At 38.5% G+C, this 27,043-nt stretch overlaps 1 protein-coding gene across 1 annotated transcript in view; it reads right to left on the minus strand.

The window, feature by feature from the left end:
• Nucleotides 1-27,043, minus strand: part of LOC140229056 (cGMP-dependent protein kinase 1-like) — a 55,202-nt gene that overhangs the window by 20,932 nt on the left and 7,227 nt on the right. The window contains exons 2-5 of the mRNA XM_072309316.1: nucleotides 11,780-11,946; nucleotides 2,659-2,772; nucleotides 1,601-1,706; nucleotides 674-815 (exon numbers count right to left, since the gene is read on the minus strand). Coding sequence (XP_072165417.1) covers nucleotides 674-815; nucleotides 1,601-1,706; nucleotides 2,659-2,772; nucleotides 11,780-11,946 — 529 coding nt within the window. The remainder of the gene's footprint in view (nucleotides 1-673; nucleotides 816-1,600; nucleotides 1,707-2,658; nucleotides 2,773-11,779; nucleotides 11,947-27,043) is intronic.

A 27,043-nucleotide genomic window follows, 5' to 3' on the forward strand; every position in this document is an offset into this window, starting at 1 on the left:
AGATACCTGTAAAATCAAATTAAGGCGCCATTTCACACCTATTCATTTCAAACAATTGAAGCTTCTCATGAAGCATGCTTCAAATTTAATGTCTACACGTCACTGACTTCTTCCCGCTGACTTGTAAATATTTTTTTAATACACGAGCCGCTGGCATAAAGGTTGACAAAAAGATGCCCATCTTCAATTACGGTACAGACATTCATATAATCTCTGTGTGTGGTCTATCGTATGATGTTATGAAAAATTGGCCATAGCGTGAAGGCGTTTACAAACAACTAACAGGTTCAGAGTCACAGCTAAGCACAAGGCTAATGAACACACAATAATGATCAAGGCGTTTATCTTACTTGAACAATACTTTCACGCGTCGTTATTCTATTCTGGTATCTGTCGACAGCTTGAAAACACACGGACACCCTTCAACGTTCCATAACACTGTGTTTGTCACTTCATTATGTCACGGAGAACGGAAGAAAGGCGCTAAATCAGTGGCGTCTTTGAAGGTCCCTACGCATGGCGACATGTACAGTCAACAGCTTTTTATAAGGTTAATGAACACACATAGGAACATGTACGTCAATACAAATACATATATGTATATGATGTGTGTGGATGTGTGTGTGTGTGTGTGTGTGTGTGTGTGTGTGTGCATATTTGCGTGTGGACGTACCTGTCCTCGGCATATGATGTAGAAGGTATCCCCTCTGGAGCCCTCTACGATGATATACTCGCCTTCGTGGAAGTAGTCAACCTCCAGACTATTCGCTAACTTGAAGAGGTTATCGGAAGACAAATCTTTGAGCAAAGGCACACTACGGAAGAAAAAAAAAGAAAACAAGGGAGATATTGATGATGATAATGATGATGATGATACCAATGCTGTAACACGTAGGACACTTGTATGACTCGAGAAAATTAAGATAAGTTTGAAATGCTACAAAAATATGGTAAGAACACTAATGATAACCTATTTAGGCACAAACGAAATACATGTACTTTCAGTAAAAAAAAAATGAAGACATTGCCAATTAGGTATTCCTCTATATAGGTATAATCTAATTAATATTTCGTGTTTTTAATTCATAACATTCATACCGTTAATCCTTTCCTCCCAAAGACGGAAAATCCTGCATTGCCGACAGGCACTCATTAGCAAAGCTATATACTGACACCAACAACCCCGTAATACACAACAGCAGCGTAATAGTTAAAAGCGTTGCCATGGCAATCTCACTCGACAATATTAAGTGCACGCCTCGAGTCTGCACGTACCCCCGGGGTTTCATCACGACGCTGCGTTCCTTTTTTTTTTTATGGGTGACAGCTGATTTTTTTATTTCTTTTAGGTGCTTACTGCCCTTTTCTGTATAGAGACTCTTTGAAAACAGAACTTACAAAAATTCGTTTTACGAGAGCCACCTGAACTTGGCGAGGAAACACAAGGAGGTGACAGATTAGGATATCAAGTACTCTGTTTTATTTTCTTCTTCTTCAAATGTTCATGGGGCCAACCACTTGAACGATCGTGTTTATGCATTTTGCCAGCATTTATCACCATACCAAAAGCTCCCAAGCAAGCGAGTTATATCAAAGTCACCTCTTTAGGAAGTTGTAATACTCTTCGTGTCGTTGCATTCCCGTTTTCATCATAATCATCTGGAACACGGTCCGGTCTATGGCCCAGATCTTGGCGTCAGTCACGGCTGAAGAGAGAGAGAGAAAAAAAAAAACATAAAGAAGTTATAAAAAAAATCAACCAAAAACAACAAACAAAAATAAACATCACACAATGCAAAACCAAAGATGACTTGTTACGCCATTAATGTCCTTCGTACATTTTTCTCTCCTTACCTTTTAATCAATGTCACAAAAATGCACATGGATGTGTTTATGGTTTAAAAAGCATAACAATTTATCCTGTCTGCTGTTGTTGTTGTTTTTTTTTTTTTGGAAACATGCATTGTACGAAAATCAACTGTCTCATAAAAAAAAATATGCCTAGCCATGTTTCTTGATGATTTATAAGAGCTTATATCGAATCATTATCTTTCTCCCGTACAACAAAATGACGAGGACTATAGCATTCTATTAAGATAAGGTTTGAATACCTGATCTTACAAATCCTTCATTAGCTGTGATGTACACTTCTGTATCTATTGGGTGAAAAGATATGTGATTATTGAAAGTATATACAGTGATATAAGGGCTGCTAAATAATTGGGGTCAACCTTTTATCTGAAGTTATCTGTCTGCCATGCATTGCCATGATTGTGTGTGAGTCACTGAACGCTACCTGCCTACTGCGTTCTACAGTTGCCTTCAGCCTTTCAATTATTGCTATGGCAACATGTTTGTGACAAGAGATCGTTATCCAGCTTTAGCATCCAACAGACAATGAGTTATGCCATATAATAATGTTGGTTCAACTGCAAGGACAAGGACTTTTGATCTGCGCACATGCTGTCACATTAAAGTAAATAATGCAATGAGTAACATTGGGAAGTAGTGTGCAATACCGACAGGTGAAATAACAGACGGAAATACCCACTAGAATAAACTTGGCAACAAACGAATTTATCGACAGACGACAAACAAACAAACAAACAAACAAACAAACAAACAAACAAAAATCCGGACAAACAAAATACGACGCACCTGTCACAGTGGCTGTTCTGGTACAATTGTAGAGGATGGCAAGCTCGCCAAAGACCTTGCCGGGGCCCATGGAGGCGAGAAATTTGTCTCCTTGGCTAACCTCCAACTTTCCCTCTGGAAAAGGAATGTGGAGGAGGGGATGAGAACAAAAACAAAGAGAGAATTTAGACATGTTTAGAAAGACTAAACAAAACTCAAAACATTAAACACATGAATAAATGAATTCAACTTCTTGTTATCCAGATTTTTGAAAAAGAAAAACGTTACTTTTTTATATCAAACTCTGCCATTTGATAGAAAAGATACGGAAGTGCAAAATTCCACGAAAAATAGTCATAGTCACATTTTAAGCAAATTAGATGAAGTATAGTAAATGTATTGTCTTCATATGCCTTCATAAACGAGTTACAGTGTACTAACGATTTATCAATGGTGACTCTCCAAATGGGAGTGGGTGTTTTACATCACAGTTGTTTAACTACAGACAATAGGACATTATCTTATACTCCCTTCGTGTACAACTCGATATAATGAGAGAGACGGAAGGCGATTATATTATCGCCTATAGTCCAACTTGCACCGTGATTGTTATTCATATTTCCGCGAAACGGAATTAAAACAATGAATTTTAAAATCCCACAATTAACTCTCTGGTAGGTTATCCTCCTCTTTTTAACAAACTTTTGTAACTTGTTTTTGTTTATTTTCTGTCTGTTTGGCTTTACTCCAACCAGGGAGGTGAGATCAATTCATGGTGATAATGGAAGAGAGTCACCTATAAGAAGAAAAAAAAAAACAACAGCATCCTGTGATATACTAGTATGCAACATGGCGCCTTTGAATGTTCCTACAGATAAATGGAGGTAAAAATAAATGCTTCATCATCATCATCATCATCATCATCATCATCATCAACAACAACAACAACAACAACAACAACAACAACAACAACAACAACAACAACAACAACAACAACAACAACAACAACAACAACAACAACAACAACAACAACAACAACATCATCATCATCATCATCATCAACAACAACAACATGGCGTTTTCAACGTGTGGAGCGTCGTGTCAAATTATCAGAGTATACGATAGTTTGGTTTCTGTTCAGCTCTCGAATACTATTGAAAAGGACGAAGAGAAGTGCTACCCGCACATGAGAGGAGAAATTCTATCGTTTTCATGTCATTCGATACTTTCAATAGCAACTACATATCCTTGTAGAGGAAAACATATCCGTACAGTGAAAGATCGCGATAGACCTGCTGCTGAAAAGTATAAATGAGTCGAGTTGAACAAAAACTGAACAAGGAATAAGTTTTGTCAAGACTTCATCAATAATAATGATATGCATTTCCCTTCTCTTTAATATCCCCGCAGCCTTAAAAATGAACACGAACTAATAACAATCGGAATGGTTGGACAGGAGGAAGGGAAAATTCAGTCAACCTCGTGTACGTGAAAATTTGATGCTACATCTTCCCTCCTTCGTTGCTACAAACAGTAAAAATATAGCAAGTGAATACTGAACGCTGAATGTTCAATGCAAGCCACGAGTTCTGAGGGAATTAACAAAACCGTATACACAATTTGTGCGTGAATAAATCGAGCCTGTTTGCTAATGAACCACCTCGGGGTTGCAAAACATCAAGAACGGCGCTCTAATGGTTTCGCGTTTTAATTTTCTCTCTCCTATAGAATCTCGTACCTGATATACAAAAACAAACAATCACACAAGAGCGACGGTGTTATGTACATCTTGAGTGACTTATTTTCGCAAAGTTAATTTTGCATGTGAATCCCATTGCTTTCAGTCAAATTTTCCCATCATGATCCTCGGTAAAGCCGTTATACGCACACGGCAATACCACTAGCACGCAATGCTTGGAAAAAAACAACAACAACTCGACACCTATGATTGTAAAAGCATGACTGCTTGTATAGACTTCCAGCATTTTGTACTTTTCTTTCGGATGTGATGGCGCAACTCCCCAGGTTCCGTTGTTCTGCATTTGTACGTTAAAAGGCGCAAGATCCCTTTCTTCTGATCAAAAACACGTCTGTACAGGGAGTAACAGATTCGCATTTCTGACGTACCGAAAAGAAGAGTGTGGAAGGCTTAAAGATAATCATATCGTCACAGAATGCGGTGACGCATTCTATTTGATTTATCATCGGCTTTCTTTTTCCCTTTATTTCTCGGTTTTTTGAGCATTGGTAGGCAGGTGGCAAGAAAGTGTTCAGGTTTTAATTTAAGGGAATACAATGTCATGCACTACGTGGGCTTCGTGGTTTCCGTCGAGCACAGCTCAAACGATCAATGTGAAATGGTCATTATGTGATGGCATGCTAATGAGCTTCTAATGACCCTGTTTGTTCTGCTAGTTAGCACAAGAAGGGAGAGACAGCGCGAACAGAAAGAGAGAAAGAAAAGTAAAACAAAACTCGAGAGCTATATGAGTGTTGGTTCGTGTTGCAACCAAGGAGACATTTTATTGGGTTTCTAGAGATAAACACGATTCCAAAGCTAGTGCTCAGTCCCTTAAATACGCACACACTCCATTACTGACCCGAGCAACGATACACAATTAGCAATCATGTATAGGACATGCAGTAAACTACTTACACACCGTACTAACTCCACAGTGCATGAAGCGACGTTGTTAAGTAGCAAACGATGGCATGGATGGAGAACAGAAATGTAGATCAGCCAGACAAGCTATTCTGTATTTTCAAAGATGATTCTCGCCACTAATTTCCCGCCCTTGTTTTACATTAATTTATTGAGTAAGCTGTAATACGAACTATAAGATATTGTATTCATATTGATGAATTCTTGCGTCCAGTTGTTTTCATTTAAATAAAGATATTCATGATATTGCTTTCATAGACAGATAGAACCTCACCGCATCTAACCTTCTTTCTGCATGGAAAACTTCAAGCAATGAGTCGGTGGCGACACAAAGATATATTTTGTGGTAATTCCCTGAGTTTTTGTGTTGTTGTTTTTTTAAGCATTCTGTGCGATTTTCTTGTCAAAGACAAACGACAATAGATCACTGTTTTATACGGTATCTAAAGACGTATGATAGGCACTTGCAAACTCGCCACTGGTCACACCATCAAAGCGTGTCTCATCTAAATTAGATAAAAATTCATAGACAGCAGAGTGGATTTGATTTGTGGCTCGTTAAAGTGGGATTTGCCAGTCACATTTAAATGCCAAATTGCGTTTCATTTCTGTTACAGGAGGTATAGAAAAGAGTACTATATATACGCAGACAATTTCCTCTATGACATTTCAACGCGTTGGAGGAACATTGTTTCCTTGATCTTAATGAAGGAAAAAAATACCCAATGTATCATAGTAATGTGGTGTAAGAAATGTATAAACCCGCTTATAAAAAAAAACAACAACAACACAAAAATACCCAATGTATCATAGTAATGTGGTGTAAGAAATGTATAAACCCGCCAGGTTACATTCTAGTAGTATGCACAAATCTTTTGTGATGGACAAGATTTCGTCATAACAGTGCGAAAAGTGACGAATCTCGACTGTACATCATGATAGACAATTATCGCCTTGAGTGTCTATATACGGCAGTCCCGTAACCAGTGGTAACCACCATACAATAAAGCGCGGTGTGAACTCGGAATTTCACACAATTTTTCCCATTTTCTTCCTTTTGGATTTGATTTACATAAGAGCAAAGAACAACATCTACAATGATGTGATAGCGATATTTCGAAATGTCCATCTCAAATCCCAAGTTGATAATTCAATAATGCACAACAAAAAACACGTGGTGATTATTTCTATCTATCTATCTATCTATCTATCTATCTATCTATCTATCTATCTACCTATCTATCTTTCTATTTTTCTATTTATTTATCTATCTGACTATCTATATAGTATATAAAAATATGCAATACATTACATATATAGCATCTTCATATTGAGATGTATGTTGTATCATTCAAATATGTGGTGGTTTTTTTTTTTATTACAACTTGTGACGTAACTGGAGTTTAGTAGAGTAGAGCGCAAATGTGGATGATTCACCGTTTGTAATGCCTAAAGCAATATATGCCATAATGATAAGACATGCGTTCATTTCAATCCTCAATGCTCGATATTCATCCATATCATTTGATATTCACTGTTCTTAGTAAGTGATCTTGCACCGCGCTTCTACAGTGCTTCTTCCGTGAGCAGTTTGCACTGGAAATGCGTTTAAAACACAAACAGGTAAAAACGTGTCATTTTCAGATGGCCTGGAGCGTGTTGTTCATTGTTCACCCAAAATGTCGGTGGCTTCCATAAATATTGAAACATGTTTCCAACATTTCCGCGAGGTGAAAAGCCCTATTTATCGCTGCGGTTGTGCATTTTCGCCTTTTCGGCAAACAACACTTGAATTAGTTTCAATGAATTTGGGATTTCAAAAATTCATTGAGACAAAATTTATTCCAGTGCCTCATTGAATGTGAAGGTAATGTACCTCACCCCCACGCACACACACATACACACACCCTCACCACACACACACACACACACACACACACACACACAAACACACACAAAACACACACACACACAATATTTCACGGAATGACTGAAATTATGTCGACTTTTCGGTTTCTGCTGTATACGACGAACGTACGGCACGTTAAGATAAGATTTACCAATAGAAATGGTACTGTCAGAATAGTTGTCGAAATATCGGGTTTATCGAATCGAAATTACACAGCATAATGCTGCCTACATCCCATCCCATAATAATAGCCTATAATAATATGTCAAACATACAATATTATTGTACTGTAATTCCCATCTAGGCTATACATAAGTGTGTCTAACTTAATAGTACGAGGGAAAGAATGAATGATAAAGAGAGCGAGAGAATAGATATATTCTTTGATTTATATTATCATGTTTGCAATAGGAATGTATGTACAGAAATATAAATATATATATTATATGTTAACGTACATACGTATACATAAATACACATTATATACGTCTATATGTAATTAATTAATTACTTATGTATTTCTTTATGAATCTATTTATTCATTTCCCTTATTTATTTACCTATCAATTGTTCTATTTAATTTGATTCGATTTGATTTAATTTGATTTCACTGTTCCACATCTCAAACACAAATATAATGATACAATCATCTATAGAATGACACAAGACATAACGTCGTAATCAAGAAAAAAAGACAATTTTACGAAACACGAAATGTGAGGAACCCATTAAAAAACAGGGCTTGTATTGTATAGGTCCCTAGATGACATTGCTTATGTCTTATCAAAAAAACAAAATAATAATGACATTGTACTTGTACATGTTGAAAGGAAGGAGCGGGACGTAGAGGAAAAGAGAACAAAAAGAAAAAAAGAATTCAAGCAAGAAAAAAAAAAAACAAGCAACGAGAATACATTACAGAACAAAAGGAGATAACCACCTGTAATACGCTTACAAAGATTCCTCGTCACTCGAGCAGCATCTATCTATCTATCTATCTATCTATCTATCTATCTATTTATTTATCTATCTATCCATCTCTATCTATCTATCTATCTATCTATCTATCTATCTATCTATCTATCTATCTATCTATCTATCTATTTATCTATCTATCCATCTCTATCTATCTATCTATCTATCTATCTATTTATCTATCTATCCATCTCTATCTATCTATCTATCTATCTATCTATCTATCTATCTATCTATCTATTTATCTATCTATCCATCTCTATCTATCTATCTATCTATCTATCTATCTATCTATTTATCTATCTATCCATCTCTATCTATCTATCTATCTATCTATCTATCTATCTATTTATCTATCTATCCATCTCTATCTATCTATCTATCTATCTATCTATCTATCTAACTATCTATCTATCTATCTATCTATCTATTTATCTATCTATCCATCTCTATCTATCTATCTATCTATCTATCTATCTATCTATCTATCTATCTATCTATCTATCTATTTATCTATCTATCCATCTCTATCTATCTATCTATCTATCTATCTATCTATCTATCTATCTAACTATCTACTTTCTGTCAATCAATCAATCAATCTATCTATCTATCTATCTATCTATCTATCTATCTATCTATCTATCTACATACGGACACATTTTTTCATGATTATCGTCTCTGATCTTGCGGCTGATAAACAAAGGATCGACTATACTGGACCCCGCCAACTGTGAGCCGCGTAGAAAAGCGTCTCGACAACTATTATGTGCATGTACATACATATTAAAGAATCCCACGTCGTACCACGTGTTTCTGCAATATGAAGCGTAAAATTTGACGCCCCCAAAATCGGTGCATTATTCATGGAGGGATGCGGAAAACAAATCCAAGGATACACGTTTACTTTCAAACATCCGCAGGAATAGATACCCAGCAGTCGCCCCGAGGGAAAAAATTTTGCGAGGATCAACATTGGCTGATTTTCCTGCTTTTTTCATTTTTGTCGCGTGTGTTGTTGTTGTTGTTTTTTTTTTGTTTTTTTTTTTGTTTGTATACTCTAATGTTTGAGGGAAAGCAATTTTCTATTGGAAGTCAAGTTTGCGTTTGACGAGTGAGCTAACAGACGCCACATCTTTGTATGCTCGCGGAGACACTGGTATCTGCATACATGAACGATTTCGTTTTTTATTTCCTCTTGCAAGATATCCGCGTCACCCGTCTTATAGCTTCGAGATGTAAATTATATCCCTCAGTGAGAAAGAGACTCGGTGATAAAATGAGAAAGGAAGAGAGCGAGCCTGGGAGTTTTCGGTTTAGAAAGAGGAAAAAACTCCACTCCTACACGCCTTGAGAAAAGTCCTCGACAAAATGAAAGGGTAGGAAATCTAGTATAGCGCATCACTGTAACTGATTCCGCTTGTTGTTGGTGTTGCTTTTGTTGTTTGACGGTGGCCCTTAGCGGCAGAAGGTCAGTCTAGGGGTGGAGGTGACTGGTTATGGAGGGCTGTACTTGAAAGAATATTCTCGGGATTAATATACGGGCAGGAAGATGGGGAGTTGCTTTCTTTCAGACGCGATAAAGAAATGACGCTACAGATCCGATCAATGTTTGACGTGCGAATCACATTTACCAGCTCACCTGACTTTCCATTCATGACTAATTTTTGCGTTTCTGCGTAACACACACACACACACACACACACACACACGCACACACACACACACACTACAACTACAATCAAATCTGTCCATCCAGCGTAAAATTTGCTCATGTAGAATTAATCGTCGCGATAAACCTGGCAAAGCCGCGTACATAACGATCAGAAATTAAGCTGTTAACTCAATTATTCACTATATGACCACGTAAATACGCTGTTATATTACAGTTTGCTGGTACTTGTCTTTAGCGTGATCAGATACTACAGAAAGTTTACATCAGCATGTGTTTCAACCTTGCTGCTATCTTATACTAGCCCCGCATGGCAACTAGACATGAATAGAAACAAAAACAAAAATATATACATTTGCGTAGTGATAACTGTCAGAAAATGATATGTACAATAATTATCTATGATCAATTACACAAGACCGGGTCACAAATTGCTGAATCGAGAACATGCCTATGAGCCTTCATGCATCATTTTCTTACTTTAAACTGGTTAATCATTACATTCTTGTTGAGGTTCGAAAATGTATTTGCTCTAATTAGATTTGCCATACTAAGTCAAACCTTTTTAAGACGGTTTGTGATTTCGTCAAAATTCGTTGTTCTCACAAGTCAACTTCCTACCATTTGCTCTATTACTTCAAATCTAATTAATCGTTTAGTGCAGACCACAGAGATGCCCTCAACCTTCCAAGAATTCCACCATCACTGATCGTGAATGTTACAAAGTAGCGTCCTGGTCGTTTCAAGAATTGTAAAACAGGAAAAGAAAATCAGTTGATAGAGTTTAGATTTGTATTATAGCATTATGCTTTGTTTCACGCGGCTGCTAAGGAAGTTATGGATGCGGGTATATACCAAGCATGCAAAACCACAGAACGACGGCTTTAAAGAGAAAATCCACGCCACTAAAAATGGATAAGCTTTAAAAAAAAGAGAAAAATATTCCCTACAGAAAGATACAAAATTAACAAAAATCGGATAAGATATATCGAAAATATGACATTTTGAAATTTCATATTTTTCTTGACCAGTCGTTATGAAGAATCAACTGAACGAGTTGATTATGCCATACCCTCACAATTTTCCATGAATTTTATATATGAAATTAGGAAAAATGTCATTTTTACAAATACAAGTAAAAGCGTGTTCTTATACCAAGATATATCAGAGTTAACATTTGTTCTTTCTTATTTTTGGATGGTTTTAAGGCAAGTTCTATATCTATAAAGCTGAAAGATGAGATTTTTTTTTTTATTTCTGTATATGAAATGAATGAGAAATTGTGAGAGCATGACATCGTCAACTTGCTCATTTGAATATTGATGAGGACTGGTCAAGAAATGTTTTCCGAAATCATATGAAATTTCGAAATGTCAGATCTACTTTATTTCTTCTTTAGTCATTTTTGTCTCGTTCTGTAGTGAATATTTTTTTTCTCTTTATTTTGAAGCGTATCTATTTTCGGGGTGGATTTCCTCTTCAAGTCCCCCTCCGACAGACTATTGACACAAGCGATGATGATAAAGTGTCTTGCCCAGGGGCACAACTGCTGCAGCCATGGTACCAGAATCACGGATCTCGGATAAGTAGTCCATGGTCTTGTCAACTGAGTCACAAGTGTTCCTCAAATCATAGATAATCATGTTATTTAGGTTCCCAGTCATCGATTTCAATGTCTCATACCTACGTCTCTGACTATCCAAAGCTTCAAAGAAAGAATTTAATTGATATGAAATTTTAGAATATTCAAATTGGATGCATTTTAGAGAAAAGCCCTGAGATACCGGGATGCATCATTATATTAATATCACACACACGCGTCCATAACAAGTCTACCTCTTTTAAAAAATAAGAAAAATATATATTTGAATGAGGTATAGGTATATATGCAATTTTAAATTTCGTCCATCTCGACGTCGCCTACCTGCACCGACGTAGAAGTGGGCTCCGGTGTCACCCTCGTTGATGACGATGTCGCCCCGCTTGAAGGACTTCGGGTACATGCAATCAACGATTTCCCGCGTCTGGGCGCTGTCGAAGTTCTTGGTGAAGTCATTCTGGAGGATCGCATCCTTGATCTGTTGCTTCGCCCTGTAAAGGGGAAGAATCAGTCAGATGAGCGAAATTATCAAAGGGGCATTTCCAGACAATTTTACATAATTTCACATCATGCAGTACATAAATCTATAGGGACATGTATAGATTTTGTGCAATTTATTGCAGTCCTTGAGAAGACAATACAATACTCGGCTAATAAAAACCCAAAACATAATACGCTGAACAAGGATGAGGACAATGGAGGCTCACGCACATATTCCATTACATGTATAGCAATGTGATTTAATTACATTACTACTTGTTTAACAAGTTCATCTGTGGAGAATTTATGATTTTTATTTTGTTCTGCTCTTTTAAGCACCCAATCATGCACTCCTATGTGAAGTTACTATGTCATCATCCCTGTAAATTGTGATTTGTTATGAATTTTGAAAATATTCTTGTTACTCATCCCGACCGCTACAAATTCTGAAACTCTAGTACAAACTATTTTACAGATGTTCAAATGCAAAAGTCTAAAATCATTCGGAGGTCAAAACTATAACACAATTAAGATGTTATAGTTCTTAACGCTTTTTGTACTTTGAGTGCAGAGTGGTGCAGAAAACCCCATAGCGTTATACACACAGTTAAAAGTCCCTGACAAAGAAAGGCTTAAGTAGGAGATTCTTGGTTCAATCCAGCCCGCATTACGAACATCCTCGGAAGATATGCTTTCTGTATCTTATCCCGCCTGCCCCAAGGTTTATTAATCCTCTGAGTGTTTCATGAATTTCTTTTCCATGTGTATGTGTGTGAAGTTGGTGCACATGTGGACTCACTGGTACAGAACGGGTTAAACGGATGACGGAAATGCTTCGGTTTATACAGCAAGAATTAGTGGAAACTCAGTAGTCTCACTGGGGGCGCTATTTTATACCATGGGAATGATGGGTAGGCAGGGCAAAATATTATCATTTTGCCATTGTCACCATTTTCACCATGCTTTATGCTATTATTTTCATTATCATAAAGATTATTTGTATTAACAAATCACTGTAAATATTTTCATCATAACAATAAGCTATATTATAGTTGATATTACTCTGATTTTAATTACTCGAGCTATCATTATTGTCGAGTATCTTTTATAGTTTCGCAATGGCAGAGATCGAAAAGTTCACATCTTCAGAAGACAAGCACCTTATTGAATCAGTCTGATTTTCCACAAAAAACACGTGAAAACCCTCAAAACAACGCCATGATACGCAATAATTTTATTCCATCTCAATTCGACATATGCTGATTATGCATACATGACTCGTTGGCTCGCAATAATGATATTATGTTCACAAATCACAAAGTTTCTTTCTTGATCCGAGTTTTTCCCCCCAAACCATAAAAAACAGGAAAAAACAACAACGAATACTTCTGAGAAAACGGTAAAAACATGATCCAGTCGTTGCGGTTGCAATTTAAGCATTTTTTCCCCCTCATGGCCGTACCCTGCTTTTAGACACTTTCAAGACAGACAATTGGTAACGTTCACAGCAGAATTATCGCTCAAATCATGCACGCTAAACGCTGGTGGGTAGAAGTAAGTGATAGCCCGGCAGAAATGTCACGGTTGAATAATTGGGCAGAATAATAATAATAAAAAAAAAATGCAAGAGCAGCAATCGACAGTACACATGTATGAATTCCGTCTCGCCCCCATCACCCCACCCCAGCCCGTCCCCAAGAGAGTGCAGCAATATTGCCGTAGGACAAGATCTTTTTTTTCACCATAACGTCTCGTCAGCAAGAGAAAATTGTGCGCAAAGGAGATGCTACTATTATATTGCTCAAAACGGAAATGTCATAAATTGCAAATAGGTACTTACAAAACAGTTCGCACGGACAAGCTTCTCTTGTAGGGAAAGGGGAAATACAATCTGTGCTACATGGAAGAAATGAATAATTCAAGATTTTTCGATCTATTTTCTGATGACAAGATATCTTGTCCATTTCTCCCCCCCCCCCCTTCCTTCTCTTTTAGCTCTGAATCTCTTTTACCGACAGACATTCCCACAATCGTCACGGCTTATTAATTAAACATGATTGTGTACACATGTGTACTCAGGTACGTGTACACAATTTAGTAGACCGTGCAAACACACAAATATCTGACCGATGGAGGCGTATGTAATGTTAATGACATTAATTGTTACAACGGAACTCAACCGTAAGGTTATCATTTTGCAAGGAAAGATGACGACAACAGTCACGTTAGCCTCTGAAATATCTGTGTCACTATAATCAAGGCAGAAAAATGAACATCGTGCTAATATGGTGGATTAAAAAATCTTGTAATTCAGTATTAGCCTATAAGTACTCCTTCAAAGTGGAGAGCAGTGTCGACCCTAATGAAGAACTGTACTCCTTCAGCTGACTACCAATAAAAACTAGACACTCATGCTGCGCGGCTACGCTCCTCGAGCAAGGAAGATGGGTGTATTGACAAAGCCATCATCACCGGCTACGGTTGCCGAGCAACACAGAGGGACGCGTGTCATTAGATTGGTAGCACCGCCCCTGCGTGAAGGGATCAACTCCTGATTCTCCATCGGAGACATCAGAGTCACGATTCTGTTCTAGAGTCCCTCGACCTCCCCCCCCCCCCCCTTCCTCTCTCCCTCTGTCATTCCCTCTTTCTCTCTCTCTCTACTTATTAATCTCTTTACCATCCTCCCTGCCTGTCTCTATCCATCTTTATATTTCCATCGTGATCCCCGAAAATAATTTGTTTGCGGGCTCGGTCGAATACGGGTCGTGACATCGTGTTACTGCGGACTGTTTAAGTGATGTTAAAGACTAAACCAACATGAAAATAAGGAAGAGTATAAGAAGACTATCTATTATATTCTTAAATTGGTCTACATTTTTTTTTTTTTGTAATTAATAAACTATGCTCACTAAACTTACCGGTCATAAAAAACATAACCGTCAAATCTGCCTAATCAATCTTGATTGACGAATGGAAGGGGTATCTCTTGTTCCAGTGACGATGACGCAATGAACATGTTATATGGTGCGTACTATAATAAGACATATCTTTTAGATAATAAAACGAGACATCCATTTTTTCAACAATCTTTTTCTCTTCTATGATCAAGTCAAAACAAAGATAATCAAGTGCATAGTTTCCACGAATTCCGAGAAATAGATTTTCGGGACCCTATCGTTCAGAGAAGAAGTAACGAATATTTGATATTGATTGTATTTAGCCATGTACACATCCGTATCGATTTTGAAAGAGAAATGTGGTCTTCCTTAAAAGTTTTTGGTTTGGGCTCATTTCAGAATTTGGTACTCAACACGACCAAGAATACCTCGTCTTGCGTTAATCGATCACAAATACCGATGTTCATCTACTTCTGTTTTTTTGTTTGTTTGTTTGTCTGTTTTTACATGCGGAGCTTACAACAGGCGGCTTGCGTACTCATATTTCTTCTGGACGAGTACGGATCAGTTTCATCGGCTCCGAAAGAGAAGCGGCAGGCAAGGACTCAAGGACAAAGTAAGAAATACTACCAGGATGTTTTCCTAGGTCAAAAATGAGAGGAATATAGGTGGACAATATAAGCCAACAAATCGATCAACTAGAGCTGGCAGACAATACCACACATGAACATGATGAAAACACAATTTGTGCATTTCATTTTACAAACATCTTTCCATAAGAGGGCTGGATTTAGGCACAGGCACAGGAACAGGCACACACACACACACACACACACACACACACATACTTGCAGCAATTCACCCATCTGTCAATGTCTGTGTAGGAAGAGAGCGACGAGTAAAATAAAAAAAAAAACCTTAAGATTTGTTTTTGGGGGAAGCTTTTTCAGTTTCTTCTGCAAGGAAAAAGGACATCGAGCATGTTGTCAAACTTGTTCTCAAGTGACATACTAATAACAAGGATTCAACATAACACTCCAATGAGACGGCGGGATAGAGACATTGAGATTGAGAGATAGGGGGAGAAACAGACCGATATCTCTTCTTACGTAGACCCGATTATGTTACGACGAAACCCTCTCCGTATACGTGACATACATTGAGTATGTAATATACATCAGCTTTCTAATCACATCGAAGGATATGAACCGGCCATATAGAATCACAACTGAAGTAAACGTAAATTTTCAAGAATTCTATTTGTAAAATGTCTGTGAATATTGTGACACTTGTGTGTTTGTATGCGGCGTGGTTACGTGTGCTAGGGATATGGCAAAGTAGTGACAGGATGGGGGAAAACAGACGCGTGATGAATGGACCTAATTTACTGACCCAATATCAAGTGGCTGGGACTGTTGCTGAAAACCTGACATTAATGCTACATCGCGTCTCTGCAGAAATCGAGTCGTTTCTAACATGACGACCGAACTCCGTGGTGTTTATAGATGTTGGGAATCGGGTAATCAATCCAAGAATTGGTTATATATCCTCCTCCTCCTCCTTTGTAATCAACAATTCGCCGGAGTCGGAGAAACGTTCCGTGACCTGGCATATTGATGACCAAGGATAATTGAGAATTGGACAGGGTGACATTGGGACTTCAGGGCCTTGGGCAATAACCTCCGTGAAAAGAGGCAGGCTGTATCATCAGTTGCCATATCCTTAGATTCTCTTCCTTTTTTTTTTCTTTCTCTCTATGCTCCTCTCTATTATATGATATGATTTCGCATATCATACATTTATATATATATATATATATATATATATATATATATATATATATATATATATATATATATATATATATATATATAATATACGAATATACCTGTAATTGTGTGTGTGCGCGCGTGCGCGTGTGCGAGTGTGTGTACATTATAGTTGCGGTGCTCCGCTTTGCTTATGAGCAGTCACTTCCACGTGCAGATAAGCTCTCTCCGAACTGATTTATTAAACGCTACTGCTGATTAATGCAAAGAAATTTCCCGTCACCCAATCAACCCAATTCGCCAAAAGCCCATCCAGGCTTAACAATAGGCGGTGACAAAAGAAGATCACTAATAATTGATTGCTAGCTCCATCTGTACAGAAGTGATACCGCACCCTAGTGTTGAAAGAGGAGTATTCTTGACGACGATGTTATCGTCGTGGCATTTCTTTCTTTTATTTTCTTTCATTGGGATGGAAGAGGATCCGACATATATATTAGTGTCGACGATCTAAAGCAATCAAAAAGAAAATGCGAATCTGTATGGTATGCTTTGTAAGATGGAGGACCGATTCAGACACAGTCTGGTGATAACTTGCTGAGTCATTAATATTGAGGCAATGCCAAAGTTGAGCTTTAACCACCTCTTAGGAGAAACTCTGAACCCCCAAAACTGGGCTAGCAGCAGTTGAGCGGGTATACGGTTTCCGTCAAGTACGCGCTGTCGCATCGCGCGTGTTTACAGCCAATCGTATTGTGCAGCGAGGGATAATTTGAATGCAATACGTTTAAAGAAAAGACATTAACTTTACAGTGTGCACCTGCTTTGGACGGCGGATGGGCTATATCTGGTTCGGATTGTATGGGGGCTAGGAGGGTGGTGCGGTCACTAAAGATTTCGTCCTGTCGATGTATGTGTTAGACCAAGCAAACGCGAGAGGAACCGACATAAGGGGCGAGACGGACATATTAGGTTGATGGCATAGTAGCTATGGATCTCGTGGAAATTTATGAGCCACAGGATATGAATGAAAGCCTGGAAGGCACTCAAAATTCATACTCTAATTGATATTAGTGTTTATTCTAATAAATAACTCCTATAATGGAGAATGGCTATTCAGTTGCTTGCACTGCATTCTGTCAATTGTTAGTCAGACACGAAATTAGAGTGTATACATTACTTCAAATGAAATTCGTTTGACATTATATTTCCAGGTCTTCGAAACGAATGCTACTTCAGTTAATCTTTCCTCAGAACACGTCGTTCCGACAATTCGCGTAGCAACAAGATAGCTCTTCGTCGTTGTTCGTAGTGGTTTAATTAAGAATGCATGAAGCATGCCAAGGGACCCGGTGCACGAGTGCAAATGAAGATTAGGTGTTAGCGAGAACTTTGACTACGTGTATAAAAACCCAGGTGATTTAACAGGTGATGACTTCTGCTGTCTGGAATACACAGAATATCACATTCTCAGCGCTGGACATGTTGGATGTACGTTTAATCCACTGAGAACATAACTCATTACATTACATTTCCAAGTCTTCGGACGGAATATTTTATGTGCTCGCTACCCCGCCTAATATTCTGTACAGAGTAAAGTCATTATCATGGCAAAAACGTCTGAAATTTTCATGCGGGTGTAGTTGTGCATACACATATTTAGATCCGTTTTAATAAGGTAACGCCTTCTTACTCAAAAAGAAATTCTCAACACGAAGAAGATATGAAAGCTTGCTTTTCTGAAAAATGCGCATTATTTATTTTACTCAATGTTAAGCACATTTTTGTAATTTACGGTAATAGGCCTTCGTTAAAGGGAAAAGTTAATTTTGACCTTGAAAATTCGACAGTAGGCATTTCTCCCTTAATAGGACAAGACCTCAGGGTGACATCATCAATGCCATCACGGTATATAGACATTACAATGTGGCCAAAGTGTTAAACTCTTCAGAAAGCGAACGTTTTAGTAACTTATATGCTGACGTAACCGTGTTATTAGCATATGTAGATCTATAGCTATACAAGTTTCTTGACAGTATTTGGAAATATGAAACACCACGCCTTGTATTATGGGTAAAAGAGAAAACAATATTTCGTCACTTTGTCACATTTTACTCAGGTTGTCTCGAGGCAGAAAAACATGGCAAGGATGTACAGAACCATCTGGGACTGAACAGGCAAGACTACGCCCGGACCGTATGGTAATCTTGAGTGGATATGAAGTTACTCATGAGTGTACAGCTTGCTTGCATCACGGCGATCACTCTTTTTCAGGACAGCTCGAATGGAGATTCAACGTCGAACGATCATCTTGCTGTCGATGCGCCATGATAAGTGTGTGTGTCGGGAAGGGGGGGGAGGGGTAGGTGAGGGTGATAAGAACACACTCGTTGCTAAGGAAGGGGGAAGGGGGAGGGGTGGAGTGCCAACGTGTTCTACTAGTGGTCTTCGTGTCTGGACCTATACGTGCAAGAAAATACTGAGAGCAGGAGCCTTTGACTAATTCAGTGAAGTTTATCTCACTTTGGCCTTCAGATAGCCTACTTTCACGCGGCTTGGTATGGCCTTAAATAGCATATCATATAGTCTACCAGTAAAGTATCAACGCACGGTCGCATTCTGAATGTTTAGGAGTTCATTTTCTCAGTTACACCATTTCGCTTTGTAAGAATAGCGTGTGTGTAAGGTACAGACGTTTGTAGAGGTATCCGGGACAGTCTTTGTGGGTCTGGATCACCCTACAAAATATTTCAAACACACACAAACGCACACACATCCATATAACATCATAGTGGACACAAACACACAAAAAGCCATGTTACTTTCCTATTTCAGAAAATGTCCAATGTCTACTTCAGCAACCTTTCCCTCCTTATTCAGTCCAGTTTGTTTGTTTTCCCTTCAGATTTCGTGTTCAAAACAGAATTTAGTAGAGATTAATATAAAGTGCCAAGATCAGTGACAGATTGAATAATTTTGTGAGACCACATCATCACTTTATCTTGTCTGCATGACAACAATGTGACTGCCATACTAAATCACTGCTTCTTGGAAATGAAAGGAAATTCCACTACAGCATAACTTTCTCATTCTGGTCCCGATTTTGACTTCAGCTATTGATGTCAACTTGAATATCCTCTAGCTTGAATTAACACCTTAACTGTCCTTATCTCTTTTTCTAAAATATAGAGTAGGGCCTACATGGAAATTTTACATTTACGCAGTCATGCTTTCCCCAACGAAGATGCAACACTTCGATTGATGTTAGCCCTCCCCGAGCAACCAACCATGCTATATTCACGCCTCTTTTTTCTCTTCATCGCCGTCTTCTTCTTCTTTCTAGTCTTCTTTTATATTTCCCTCTCATTTATTTTTCACGCGTCAGCTAACAACGTTGTTCAGTCAACGCGGCGTTCGGATACAGACTGATGAGATAGGGTATTGATCAGAACTAATAGAGACACGCCGACTGTTTATCTAATAACGCTGGCAGCCATCACTCGCCACCCACTGACTTTGCTTTTTCATAGCAACGGTCGATGAGATTTTGATCGATCGCTAGCGATACGATCAATCACTACCCACACATTTGCAGCGGAATTCGGGTCGTCTGCAATCGCGACGCTTTCTTCCCTCACGCTGTATTAGTCGCGTATGATTCGCACTGTTTTCAACTATTGAAATCGATGAGTAAGAGCAGACTCGGTTGAGATTTACTCGCATTTTGTAAATTTTTTATTAAATTTCCTGCAGTTGATTTATAATGATACTTCTACGAATATGAGGCACATCGGAATTGCCATAATGTGTTAGTAAGCAAGGCCGGTAAAACATGAATATTTTGTAGGTGATCTCACTGCGCGCATGTGTGTGTTGGGGGTCGAGGTGGGGGAGGAGAAAGATAATAATATGGGTAAACTCAATGCTGATGACCTGACGGTGCTTTTGGCACAACAAATAATTTTCAACTTTAGTCGCCTAATTGCATCGCACTTTTATATAATGACGGTCAGCGACCCAGTTCGAAGAACCGATACGTACGGACCGAACGACATCAGTGAATTAGTGATAACTTTTATATTCTTTTTTTTTTTCTAGTTAGCTCTCTATATGCAACTGATAGACGCAATGTGCATGAGGGGCGCGGAAAATAATTTCTGTAAACGCCCTTGACCGACTTCCTTGAGAACTGTGCAAGCAGTTAAATCTTGCGTAAGCTGTAAAGCCGAATAAATTTGTTGACGAAACGCTGCACAAGTGTCATCAGTTTTTGCAACAATAACATTGAAAACCATGCATGCAGCGTGCCGTAGATAGGGATCTACGCGACACATCGTACTAACATTGGATACGGCGGATTAGCACATTGCGCATAGCACTAAAACATTTTTCCCCTCTCTCTCTCTCTCTCTCTCTTCGGAGCTCAGCGACAGGATTTGTTCTGCGTTGCTAGGATGACCTTGTAAGATTGTAACACAACGCGAACATGATTGTGCGGGTGGACAGTGGCTGAATGAATAAAAGAAACGATTTCATACAAACATCCTGCACTATAAAGTGTCCTGTACGTGGTGATTCTGATATTCGCGATATTTCACAAAAAGAACATAATTATGTTGATGATAATAGTGACAAAATTATTACAATACTACCAATATAATAACTATTAGAATATCCGACTGGAATCTCATCAGTGTAGGTTCGATCTACCATCTGAAAAATAGCACAATTTGGAAAATGTGAAGTTTTACCGACAATACCAAAGTTGTTTCTTGTGGTGTATAGTTCGAATGTATATCATCACTATCATCAAACATTGCCTTAATGTTTAAAAACTTTGTCCCATTTTAATGCAAGGAATATGATATTCAATTACAGAATATCGATGCGGAAAAAAATCTCAATTTTGACAAATTGTTCCTTTTGCATAATCAACTCCCGTTGGGAAAATAAAGTTCTCCAGTTGATGTGTTTGTTTTGTTTTGTTTTGTTTTTTTAAATCGTCATCTTAACGGCTGGAGTATTTCTGAAGAACTTTCCATATCAAATTTGGTGCATTCACTCAGTCCACATTAGGTGATATTCCCCTTCGAAATAATAAGCGGCAATTTAATCCGTGGCCTTTTCCCATATCCTGTCATGTCAAAACATAATTTGCCCTACCATCTCCAGAAGGACCGTGTCCATAATATTTTCATGATATAATAATACGTTCCAATAACATATTAATATACAGGTGCAGTGTGTATGTATTCTAATACACAAAAGGAGTTCATTGTTGTACACTGAAACATTATATGCGTTCATGAAATTGAATGTTGACTGTAGAAGACGCACATAAGTCCGTATAGCACTCTGTTGTAGCGAAAGTGACACCTTTAATATACACGTGAAGGGGACAATAGTGTTTCGAGTCATTAGCGTTCACGCCTCTTTGTCCTTAGCCAACCTGTACTCTCTGACGTGTCGTTACCATGGTAACATGCTACATGATAGAACGCATCAAAGAAGGGGAGGTGCCTTGAAGATATCGCGGCGAGCTCTCCTAGCTTTATTAATCATCTCCTGCTTTCCACTCTCTCTATGCTACTAGAGGGCTACATTTTGGAAAATGAAGAAAAATGTATAAGTTCCGTTTCGGTAATCTAAGAGAGTTGATAGGGAAACGCGATGGATATAATGATACCTCACAGAAAGTGAATATAATATACATTCCCCGCAGCAGTATAGCGCGCAATCATACTCCTCGTCTCCATGTGAAAATTGAAGACTGATTTATGCACGCCTGAGCCGGGATTTCACGGTGAGGTTCACACGTTTTGATGCGTTTGTATGAAGGCATAAATAGGAGAGACATTTCCTCACCGCAGCATGGAGAGTTTGACCAACTATATTTAGCGCGCCACCAAGCGAATAGCATCTGTCCATTCCTCTCCAGTCTTGCCGTAATAAATCAGCCAATCAGTGTCTTGAGCTGTGCGGTTTCCATGGAGAACCATAATCAATACCTCTTTCAAAATCCCCTTCCTTCTATGTTCACAAAGGCATTTTATTTTTCTAGGCCATATCAGAGGGAGTTTGCGATCTCAACGCATCCTGTTTATTGTTACCGAGTGTGTTTTGGTGATAACTTGCGTGTACCTCCGCATAAAACACTCTGTCTTTATTCAAAGTGTTCGTAAATAAATTCCACATTATCGGTGATAAAAATGGTTAACTAGGAGTACCAGCTTCAACCAGGAGGGTCAGTCTGTGATGTAAGAACTGGAATGAATTGTAACATGCATGTACATAGCTCATAAATCGGCGCTCCGCACGGAAGGACAAAAATCAACTTTAGTAAAATAGTTTAGAATGCTTTTATGTAAGTTTCACGCAACGACGAAACAATTACTTTCGACCCATATCACAAGGTTTCGTAATCAACTCTTAATAATCCTATTTAAACTTTCATGAACTAAGTGGGGGAAACAAGTTATGTATGAACTCATCTCCTTAACTGGTTGACGCAGAAGTGATGCGTTTATCAAGATCGCAAGGAGTGAATATTAATGGATATCCTTCTCTATTTTGTAACTGTTCTTCCTCGACGAGCTCAATAGGCCAACGGTCGTGCACGATTTCTACGCATAAGAAAATAAGAGAGGGCAAAATAAAGGATACATTACGTTGATGGGTTCACGCCAACGCAAATTTCTCTACCCCTGAGCGAGCGACGGGTTGATTATACGTATCACTTGTCTCTTGTTTTGGCAAAATCTTTGACAGGGCGCAACACAAGTCGCCACACGTGAAATTTTTTTTTTCTCTCCAATGCCGAAAGTGGAAGGTCTTAAATGATAAAAAAACAACATTTAGAGTGAAATGCTACGCCGTATAATGCAATGTAAAGGACTTTATTTCATAAAGAAGAATCTTGCAAAGAGGATTGTTCACCAAAATTGGAAATAGAATACGAAAATTGTGGAAGTAAAAACACGGTTTTACGTGTCTTTCCCAAACAACCCACGTCAATGAGAGATTTCTGTGGCGATGACACTATCACTCCATTATAATCTGCGTCTCCGGTTGCCAGTGATATTGTTTAATAGAAGTATTACCGAACAATTGATATTTCATGTCTTTCTTAATTTCTATTTTGTTTTGATGAAATACAATGTTTGTGTTTGTTCCATTTCCATCTGAGAATATAACTGGATATCACATATTCAGCTGCAATGGCTGCTCTTCCATGGGCCCAGTGGGATGGAAGGCGGGACCACTTCACCGGGTTAAACACCCTGCTCTTTGCGATGAATAAATAAAGCGAGATCTTTCACGTGCATGAGTTGTGACTGTCACATCACACACGAGACCGTCAGAGTGTTTTGCCTCTTACTCGGCGATGATTACACACACCATTGTTCAGTGGGACCAGGGAATCGAACCGGGGTCCTTTGGATGGTGAGGCAAACGCGCGACCGACTGATCCAACTCAACGCCCTAAACGTGTGAGTTTGAATAGTCTATCCAATGTTCTTAAACATGGAGTGAAGCTTCCTGTAAGAACTAATACTAGTACGTCAGTATAAGTAATTTTCTCTACAAAATAAATTTGTCATCATTTTGACTTGCTTTTTTCGGGAAATGCAGACTAATTGATTCCAGGCGCATTTTAGCATTATGCGTTCGTTTGTGCGTGTTGTGTGTTTGTTTGTTTGTTCGTTTGGTTGTTTGTTTGTTTGTTTGTTTGTTTGTTTTTGTTTGTTTGTGTGTGTGTGAGTGTGTGTGTGTGTGTGTGTGTGTGTGTGCACGCGTGCGTGCCAAGCCGACTCTATACTACACATTGCACAAGGCACCACTGACATTTGGACGCAGTTAAAGGTAGCCGGCGGCCATGACAGCGGTGAGAGGTTATTTCGTCCCTTGCCGAAGCTTTTCAGTCAGAGATGTTTTTTTTTTTCTCTCTCTCTCCTTTTTTTTCATGGCTTCACTCGTACAGTCATCGCACACTTGGCGACTCCGTTTCGACTCGGCAGGCTTATATATTTCTGTTGTTTTCTTTTAACAGCTTGTCCTCAGGCAAAGATTATCGGATCTGAAGACGACATCCCACAGTCCAGAAGAGTGAGTGTGAAGAGGAAGTGGAACTCGACATCGGCCCCGTCTATCGAACCTGCAGTAAATAGTCGTCTCCCGGGGCTGTTGTTGACGCGTATTCAAAAGCATAAAAAAGGCAGTATCGTTGTTTCACAACGTTACAACTCCTCAAAGTTGCCTTTTGGCTTCCTGGAGCAAGGGGAAGTATAATATTAATCCAGCGAATTGTGCCACTATAACCTCGTTCTCGTTTACTACCGTCAATATTACGCGAGAAGACAGCTACCTACGCCATTATCTACAGTGCATGCTGGGTGGAAAAGAGTACAATTTGTGGCAGTCATTACGATATACACACACACACACACACAGGCACGGGTCATCAAATCTTCAATTGTTACTTTTTGAAGTTGTATTGTGTATGTAACTGCGTTTGTACCTGTGTATATACTTCCTGACGTACATTATTTTTACGGATGACTTTATATCGGGATGACCCCATAGCTGGGTACCCCCTCCCCCCCCCCCCCCCCGGTACGGCAAAATGATAATGTGGGTTTTGTGGACCGTGCTTTTGTTTTTGTTTTTAATGTATTTTTTCTTGGTATACCATCATGGCATACAAGGCTATTCAATGTTTTTACTAACTTTAATACCTATATTTATGCTGCTACTCGTCGACAGAAGCCATTGCTAAAGAGAACAACGCTTATTTCCGTGGCTGAGATGTCTTCTTTCTTTGCCGCCTCTTGATATCGCACTTTGTAATCAGACTTATATCCTTACTTGACTTTGTCTTCATACGTCCTTTAACAAAAATCGCTCTCTCATATCAGATAAAATCGACGACGAAGTGGGTTAAAAACAACTTGACTATAACATACTATATCTTTGAAGAAATCAACCGAGTAAGCATAAACTTTCATCACTTTTATTTTCATTCAAACTTGTCCCTCTCCTCTGCAAATATGATTTTAGACAAAACGAAAAAGAAAGAAAAAATGTTTGATATCCTCAGGTCTAGTCGTAGGCTCTACACCCACCATATCAGTTAGATCAGCTTTGAGCTAATGAACGCACCTTAGCGCGAAAAGACATCGCTAGAGCAGTTACATATCTTTTCCTGTACGACAGGCGAGGAAACCTGACGGAAAAAAAAAGACGCAATGACGGCAAGACGCAGGAGGCGAGGGAATGGAAAACATGGCGAGGCCAGCGAATATTCGCTCTGTATGCATCATCAACCACTCCGAATGTCGCGGACTAACACGGTGTTAAATTAAGGGAAGAAAAACACGGTAAAAGCACACAATTTCAACTACCCATCACTATTTCCTATGACTCCCTATATAAACAAACAGGATATAGGAGTGTATGCGAACGTGTGTGTGTGGGTGCGTGTGTGCGCTTGCGTGTATGTACAATGTATACACGAAGAGCTTCACTGCCAAAAACAAATATATCCACATCTATCAATTTGAGATATTTGGAATTAAAGCTGCTGAAAAACAAAGAATGATTAAATCATAATTAAAATATGTGTGTTAATTTTGGTAAAATCTTTACAACGATTTCTTGTTATCATGCATCAAAGACATTATATTTGTCTCTATTTGATGATGATTTTAGCGTAAAACTGAAAATGGCGTTTACCTGTTTTTGCATTTAAACACTGCATATATATTCAAATACGTATTATTATGTCTGGTGTTCAAAAAATAATAATTTGGAAAACGCAGCGATGCAGCCAGGAAATGAATAACAGGAAGCAAAAGGAAGAAAAATAATGTCTTAAAGTCAACAATTATAACACGAAAACATATCTACGGCACAATGTCCAATCGTCATGACATTTTTTTTTCTACGTAGAGGATGGCTAATCATCTCTTTCAACAGAGTAGATTTTTCTTTCTTTCTTTCTTTCTTTCTTTATTTCTTTCTTTATTTATTTTTCTGAAGAGATGGGGCAGTCGTCATGACTACGAGGCTCTTGAGGGAAAAGAAGATGATTGGCAGAAGGAAAACATCTCGTTTTCTCGTTATTTCTTTTCCAAGGCTGAGTTCGACTATTAATCTGTATTCAATTTGCCTCCAATCCGAGTCCGTCATTATTATTCGACAGTCCGGATGTAATATCTCGAACGCGAAGGGGAAATAGAAAAGACAGCCTGTTCAATATTGATTGGTGTAAGTTGCTGTTGCAGTCTTCAGCTGAAACTGTGTTTATTTTCTTTGTATGATCAGGATGCTGACGATGATCTGAGCGGCTACAACAGTTCTTGCTGAATCTCTGACGTATTTCACTACTTTCACTTTAATATATATATATATATATATATATATATATATATATATATATA

This window comes from Diadema setosum, chromosome 5, assembly GCF_964275005.1.
Source record: "Diadema setosum chromosome 5, eeDiaSeto1, whole genome shotgun sequence".
Lineage (NCBI taxonomy): Eukaryota > Metazoa > Echinodermata > Echinoidea > Diadematoida > Diadematidae > Diadema > Diadema setosum.